At 34.2% G+C, this 8,565-nt stretch overlaps 1 protein-coding gene across 1 annotated transcript in view; it reads left to right on the top strand.

Annotated features, from left to right (window-relative positions):
- Window positions 1-1,971: 1,971 nt before the first annotated feature.
- The window catches only part of Chc (clathrin heavy chain), a 533,133-nt gene continuing 526,539 nt past the window's right edge, over window positions 1,972-8,565 (top strand). Inside the window, exon 1 of the mRNA XM_090400150.1 lies at window positions 1,972-2,330. Within this exon, the coding sequence (XP_090256276.1) occupies window positions 2,289-2,330 (42 nt within the window). The 5' untranslated portion in view covers window positions 1,972-2,288. The remainder of the gene's footprint in view (window positions 2,331-8,565) is intronic.

The raw sequence follows: 8,565 nt of genomic DNA, 5'->3' as shown, positions 1-8,565 counted from the left end.
AACTAAACTGGAAAGATGGAGAAAAGTACTGGAAGAGAGAGGTATGAGACTGAGCAGAAGTAAGACAGAGTATATGTGTTGCGCAGTGGGCGGTGGCCAGGAGACAGATCTGGAGCTGGAAGGAAATGTCATCAGGAAGGTGAGAGACTTTAGATACTTAGGTTCAACAGTGGAAGAAGATGGAGGAGCTGAGAAGGAAGTGGGATGCAGGATACAAGCAGGTTGGAGGAACTGGAGGGAGATGGCTGGAGTGCTATGCGATAAGAGGGTGCCAATCAATCTGAAAGGCAAAATTTATAGGACAGTAGTGAGGCCAGCTATGACATATGCTATAGAAACTGTGGCCCTGAGGAAAAATAATATCAGCAGGATGGAAGTAGCAGAGATGAGAATGCTTAGGTGGATGTGCGGTGTGACCAGAAAGGAACGTCTGAGAAAAGTTACGAACTTGGAGCGAAAATGCAGGAGACAAGGTTGAGATGGTTTGGTCATGTGATGAGGAGGGAGGACAAATATGTGGGAGGAAGGGTCATGCAGATGGATGTGCAAGGAAGGCGGAAGCGTGGGCGGCCAAAGAAGAGATGGAGGGAGCTGGTAGAAGAGGACTTGAAGATGAAGAACTTGGATGTGGTGACAGCCCAAGACAGGAAGGTGTGGAGGAGACTCATTACAAACAGTGACCCCACTTAAGTGGGAGAAGCTGCAGAAGAAGAAGAAGAAGAAGAAGATCATAGTAAAAATAACAACAATATTAATTAACCTTCTAATAATTCGAACCCCATACAGGCTTCGCAAATACCTCTTTCAGAATATTAAATATATGGAAATCACCCAAATATCATAATAAAAACAAAATAAAAATGTAGAACACTATATTATATGGATCAAAGTAATGGGAACTGACCAAAAAACAAGAAACTAACTTTATATAGTTTCCAAACAAAATGTTTGCATAAATTATTTAAAATATTTATTTAAAATATATTATTTAAAATATTTATTTAAAATATATTATTTAAAATATTTATTTAAAATATATTATTTAAAATATTATTTAAAATTATTTAAAATATAATGAAAAATGACTTATATAATGTGAGTTAGAAAAAAAAATAAATAAAGAAAAGTATCACTAGTGAAATAAAAAAAAACGCATGGAAATAAATTGGACACCTTCTGAGAATAGACAGTAGATAGAGATTCGAAAAGTAGCTTTGACACGGATTCCAGAAGGAAAAGGAAAAGAACTAAGTTAACTTGGCAAAGAATAATAAAAGGATAGAGGATTGATTGTTTGGCAGGGCTGGAGATCATGATGTTCCAAAACAAGAAACTAACTTATACAGTTTCCAAACAAAATGTTTGCATAAATTATTTAAAATATTTTAGTGCCAACGTATAATGAAAAATGACTTATATAATGTGAGTTAGAAAAAAAATAAAGAAAAGAATCACTAGTGAAATAAAAAAAAAAAAAAACGCATGGAGATAAATTGGAAACCTTCTGAGAATAGACAGGAGATAGAGATTCGAAAAGTAGCTTTGACACGGATTCCGGAAGGAAAAGGAAAAGGTGAAGGACTAACTTAACTTGGCAGAAAATAATAGCAAAGGAAAGAGGATTGGTTGTTTGGCAGGGCTGGAGTTCGTGATGTTCCAATAGGTTCGACGAGGATAATAAGTAAGTAAGTAATCCCAAGGGCTAATTAATAATGATTGATGCAGTTAATTAATTAACGATGCTAATTTTATTTTAGTGTAGAGCAACTTTAAGCATTGAATTTTAGTTCATGTTTGTATTATGTAATAATGCATTTGAAATGTAAGAGAATCAAAGACGTTAGTGTGTTATCTATTTATTTATTTATTTTTGAAAATTGAAGAACGTTTCATGCCTTTTTTCAATTAGCTGTCAACCCATCATGGTGGCGCTTTTCTGATTACACCGCAGATATGTGGCAGGTCAATGAGCTGTGTACATCCGCTGCGAGAGTATTTTTCTCACTTTTTTTGTAATTAAAATAATATCTGTAAAATATATTTGTAGTTTTATGTGTTAAGGAGTTAAGCCTCTTTAAAATTATCTAATTAAAATTTTTAATTTTGTATTATGATACTTGCAATTTAATTGCCTTTTGGACTACATTTAATATCGACAGTAGCGCCGGTGTGAACGCCATTTTCTGTGGTGGTGGAGGTGTCGATGTTGTAAATTATAAGACTGCCGGTGTTTATATCTGCACTTTAAAGGAATTCTTCCACCCAAAGAGCTCGACTGTGGACTGACCATGACGCAGATATTACCAATACATTTTCAAGAGCATTTACAGGTAAGGAACACAAAGTTCGCCTTGTTAAGCCTACTAAAATCCCATACCATGGCTTTTCCTACCGGTGGAAATTTCGGGTGTGCGTAGATTTTACATTGTGTTACTCCAAGACTTCCATTCATTACTCGTGATACGCCCCTTTGCATAGTAGGCCTAACATGATGATTTGAACTTGTCACGTTTTAGTCGCTGATCCAAACCGTATATTCTTTTGCAGTTCAGACCGTACTTACAAATGACATTATTTGATAAATTGCGAATGAAACTTGAAGATGAAAACAGGTCAAAGACATGTCATTTTATATCGAATACGGCTATCCACCATTCACTTGCAAGCGTGTTTTTAAATCTGTCTATAAATAATATGAAATCGTCTAATTCATTTCAAGTAATATTTGTGAAATAAAAAATCGTCTGCACTATATATAAACAAGTACCGGAATTTAAATATACCCCCTTCATTATTTTTGTAAAGCATATTGATCGAACTTAAATGTATTTAAACTAGATAAATACCTCTCTCTCTCTCTCTCTCTCTCTCTCTATATATATATATTTTTTTTTTTTTTTTTTAAAATTGCAACCATATCCCCCCACCTCGCAAGATATTGCAGAAAACGCCAATATTCAACTACTGCTTTCATATTGAAGGACTACTTTTAGATCCTGATCGTTGATATTTCTTTCCGTAATACCGAAAATGTTTTATATGTTAATATTAATTTTATAAATCAGTTATAGAAAACTTAATGTAGAAGAGAGAACATTAATTAGACCATTTAACAATTTGAAAATCTTGATTTGTGTATTTGAATCCATGAGAAGTAGAAAGCTATATCCTCTCATTTCTTAATGAAGGTTTATTTTCCTCTCACTTCTATTTAAACCTGCTGCTGATTCTCTACCAGTATTTCTCCCACTGTTTTTTTTTTTTTTTTTGTTACAGAATGCAGTTTTTTTAAATTAAATTTATTTTTTAAGCAAAATTCTTAACTTTATTTTGCTTTCTTTATTATTACTCAATATCATGGGATTGTGTATGGAGGGGGGGTTAAGGAAGATTACTATGTAAAACTTTTGTATTAATTTGATTACACTAGAAGAATTTGAAAGCATTAATCCACATCTTTATGATTTACAGAGATGGATTCTTGCACTATAGCCATTTGAAACCTGAGAACTAGTAGTGTGCTGCAAGGTTTTGCTTGGACCATTGTTTTTAATTAGTACATAAACGATATAGGAATCATGGTTCTGTCATGATAACCCACTTATTGTGAATCCTGCCTAGGAGGTTTTATAAATATGCTGTTCAATTTTTAGCAGTGTGGTAGGCTAAGATTAGATAATTTCACATTTCCAAGAGCCATACATGATACTTCCCCCCCCCCACACCCAGTCCTTTAATAAGCAGGGTTGCATAATAAAGTAGTGTGCCTCTGAACTTTTCCAAGGCTTCTCATCTCCCTTCAAATCTAACTGATAATCTATGCACAGTATTTCATGTGTGGCTTAATCAAGGATTTATACACGTGGAACAATTGCATCCTTATCTTTACTTTTGTGATTTCCACCCATGAAAGGTTGCAGACTTGTAGTACAGTAATAAAGTGGGTGGGCTGTTATTTTTTTCTTAATTTTAATTATTTTTTACATAATCTCTAGAGACCTGATAGTAACTTTTCAAGTTGCTTCAAGCCTTCAAAAGGATGTGGTGATATCTCATTTATCATAATTTAAGTTCACTAACATGAAAGTGGTGAAAACAGCATGTTGTATTATAGATAAAACAACACTGACAACGTCTGCTCACCTGGTTTGCTGAATAGCATACCTCCTGTCCACTTAACTGCCATCTTCTGTAATACACCATTGCCAGTGTAGTAAAGAAGGTTAATTTTGGAGTTGAGAAGGGCAAAATCCTACATTTGCAGTGTGGAGTTTACCACTCTTCTGAGAGTCTAAAGAAATAAGCCTTAAAAATTTCAGAAGTACATGTTCTTTACAAGAACAAATTTTTGTTTCACTGTGCAGTCTGTAGTTGTTAAATATAATTTTTGTGTTTAAATGTCTACCTAAACAATGAGTTTATATTATAAACTTATTCTGAAACTGATTGCTATCTAAAATCATCTCATTTTACAATTATTTTTTATACTGTATATCTTACTAGGATAAATCTTGTGAACTGTATATTATCATCAAATTCCTGACATTTACCCACAAGGGGTGTACAGGATATGATAGTACTACATGAAAAATTTACATCATTACTAACTTCCTATCTACAATTTTCTACCAAATCAATCTGTTACCTGTCAATGCTACAACATTGTTAGATCTAATATTTATATATCTATCTTCTAAGGCACTTTTTACCGTATCGATCCACATATGTCTTGGTCTTTTTCCTGCCAACCTGACAGAGAACACTTGTTTTGCTAATCTTTCCTTGCCCATTCTTTAAGTGACCATACCACCTGAGATTAGCTCTGCTAACGTATTCCTGGATGCTGACAATGTAAATTTCTTTCCTAATATCCTCGTTTTTAACGTGATATTGCCATTGATGACATCTGTTCACGTCCCTAATCTTTCTGAATACTCATATCTGCAGTCTTTGGTCAAGTGGTTTACTTTTGATCCAGCTCTCAGATCCATTAGTTAAAATTGGTTTGAACACTGTCTTGTATATAGCTAATTTAGTGTTTTGACTAATTTCTCTCTTATTCCGTATAAATTTATTCAGTTGACTTCCTACCATACCAGCTTTGTTTATTCTGTTGTCTATTTCCATATTTAATTTACCATCTTCAGTAAAAATCGTGCCTAGGTAGCTGAAATGTTTTACTTGTTCTGTAGGTTCTCCATTCACAATGCAGTTGATATTTTCAATGCTTCAGCCTATTTTCATTATCTTCGTCTTGTTATTGCTAACCTTCATACCATATCTATCACAACAACAGTTATTCAATTTAGTCAGGGAATCTTGCAGACTTGTAGCAGATTTATTTAGAAGTATAACATCATCTGCATAAAGCAAGGAGGTGACATTAACATCTCCAATTTTGATATCAGGTTTAATACCACTTTCCTTCATAATGTAATCCATATAGATAATGAATAATAGAGGTGATAATGTACATTCTTGTCGACACCAGATTTAACATTAAACCATCTCCCTGTATTACAATTCTAACTGCTGACTTACAATTCAAAGACTAAATATTACTTGATATAATGATCCACTGACACCATACAACTGTAGCATTTTGAATAGCTTATCTCTTAGCACCTTGTCATATGCTTTTTCCAGATCTACAAAACTTAAATACAGATCTTTGTTATATTCCCATGACTTTTCAACTATTTGTCGTAAAGTGAAGATCTGATCCTGACAGCCTCTATTTGGCCTGAATCCAACTTGCTCCTCACCATACATCACTTCTGCAATCCTTCTCAACCATTTCTCAAATATACTGGCATAAATCTTACCAGGAACACTCAGTAGAGAAATACCTCTATAATTCTCACAATCAGTTTTATCTCTTTTTATAAAAGGGTACTATGAGAGCTCTACTCTAATCATCTAGAATTCTTCCTTCTGTTCAGGCCCTCTGAACTATGCAGTGTATGCACTGTAAAACTTTTATACCTCCATACTTGAGCATATTGTCTAATATCATCTATTCCAGCTGCCTTTCCACATTTCACACTTTTGATGGTTTTTTTCTACTTCAAGCATGGATATGTATTCCTGATTGCATGACTTCTCAGTGTTTTTTATCACTGTGCCATGATTGCTGCTAGTTTCATTTAGCAATTTTTCAAAGTAATTACTCCATACTTCAAAGATCTTTTTCTCCAGTTTTCATATCACCTTTATCATCTCTAATTCCTTTTACAACACTCTTTCCTCTATTTCTGAGCTTCTTCAACAACCTCCAGAATATCTTTCCACCTTGATATTTATTTTCTATGTTCTTACCAAAGTCTTCCCATGACTTGTTTAGCTTAGCTGAACTTATCTTAGTGAACTGATGAGTCTTCCTAGACGAGTCTTTGACTCCATGAGGTCTTGTTTATTAATAATAACTCTATATTTCTACATTAAAACATAAGTTTCTGGCTCGATACTTTGTCTTTTGGGACAAGCATCAAGGCAGCTGTGGGGGAGTGCAAGCAAACTAAGGCTAGAGTAATAAATGATTTCATAGCATGTAACTTTAAGGGGATATACTGTTGATTGTGGGAATCCAACAATGTTAGACTACTAGCTTTCTATCATCACTTTTTTTAAATTGATTTTGTCAGGGCTGTGATTGTTACAATTTTTGTCTTCTAAAACACTAACTGCATTTACCTGTGTGTGTGTGTGTGTGTGTGTGTGTGTGTGGTTGTTTTCTTCCAGGACTGACTTCAAACACTTGTTTTGTTGATCTTACTTCCTGCTTTTAAGTAACAATAACATTGTAGATGAACTCTGTGTATACATTGTTGAATATTAATGTCATGTTCTCTATTTTTTTAACCTCTTCCCCCTCAAAAAAACAAATAAATAAATAAAAATAAAGTACCCAGAATATTTATAAGCATTCATCAAAATTGACGTTGTTTGCTTGTTCCAGCGACATTTGTATGATATGTATAACATATCATGCAGTAGTCACTGGAAGTAATATGATTGCTTCAAAGTAATATTGTGAGACTGACAAAATGTGGTAGTTCATAATTTGCTAATTTGTGAATTTTGTTCATGAGTACTACCCTGCTAATGTCAGTCAAAAGATCTTTTAATTATGTGATTTTGATGTAAAAAGGCCAGGTTAATTATTGAGGGCTGTAGGCATCTAAAGAATAGTGTCATGATAGTTTTTGGTACTAGATTATGATATAGTAATTCTTCAATTTTCCAACTACAGTGGGAGAGCATTTCTTCAGTTAAATAACTGAAGATACAATTACTTGATATTGTATCAGAAGTCGGTTGACATACTATCCCGTTCAGTGATCCGAATTTCATGTAATTGAGAGATCATTGTACTTCTCTTTGTATAACAGGGCATGTTGTTTTAGAGTAATTCCTTTTTGAGAATTTTTTGTTTAAAAATTTAGCTTGTTTTTGTTATGACTTCAATGTGTGATTATTTGCAATAGTATTTATTTGTGGTTATTAGTAATATTACTTATTAATATTGGCTACTAAATTTTTCTGTTAAGTTTCTTAGTATGATTGATTGGCTATGTAATTTTTATAATCTGTTTTATATTATTACCTGAGGCCTCCAGAGTCAAGGACTCGAAGGCCATACAGCTGGTTTGGGTGATGTATGGCTTTCGAGTCCTTGACTCATACCTTCCCCTAAATTCATTAACACTACATGCAATCACTACCTCCCCTCCCTCAAGGCAAACTGTTCCACTCACTCACTGCTCTGAGAAGGAAAAACCTAGCTCTTATCCCTTTCTTGACTGTAGACAAACTTAACTTCCATGGATGCCCCTGTGTTCTTTCCCTACCTTCCATATAACAATCTCATCAGATGAAATCCTATGACACCCATTCAGAAATTTATAATCTTATCATAGCACCCCCCTCCTTGTTAACGATAGTCTGTAATCTGAATCTATAATATTTGTAACTCTTCTTTTGCACCCTTTCAGTAACTTCTTTATCCCTCAGAACTTAAGAGACCAAATCTGCGCACAATGCAGATGTGGTCATCAAGGCCTTATAAAGAGGTAAAATGACTTCTTTATTCTTACATGTTTGCTTTAACATCACAATGATCTTCTGAGTTGTATTTGCAACTTTTGCTGCATGGTCTTTGAACTTCAGATTGCTATCAAACATTGTGCCAAGATCCCTAGTGGCATCAGTTTGTTGCAACATAATCCTGCTAATATATTATTATTATTGACCCCTCCAGGGAATCGAGGACTCATCAAGGGAGGTGATAAATCACCCAAACCAGTTATCATACTTTCCTTTAAATTCATTCACACTAGACGCACTTACTATCCCTAATGGTGAATTATTCCACTCATTCACTACTCTCTGGGAAAAAAAACCTGGCTCTTACCCCTTTCTTGACTGTGAATAAACTTAACTTCCATGGATGCCTCCATGTTCTTTCCCCACTCTCCATATAACGAAAAATTTCATCATTTCAAATCCTATAGCATCCATTCAAAAGTTTATAGACCTCTATCATATCATCCCTCTTTCTCCTGT

Source organism: Typopeltis vanoorti, chromosome 11 (assembly GCF_054136105.1).
Source record: "Typopeltis vanoorti isolate ZY-2024b chromosome 11, IOZ_Tvanoo_1.0, whole genome shotgun sequence".
In the NCBI taxonomy this organism is placed as follows: Eukaryota; Metazoa; Arthropoda; class Arachnida; order Uropygi; family Thelyphonidae; genus Typopeltis; species Typopeltis vanoorti.
This window is presented reverse-complemented; position numbering and strand designations above follow the sequence as displayed.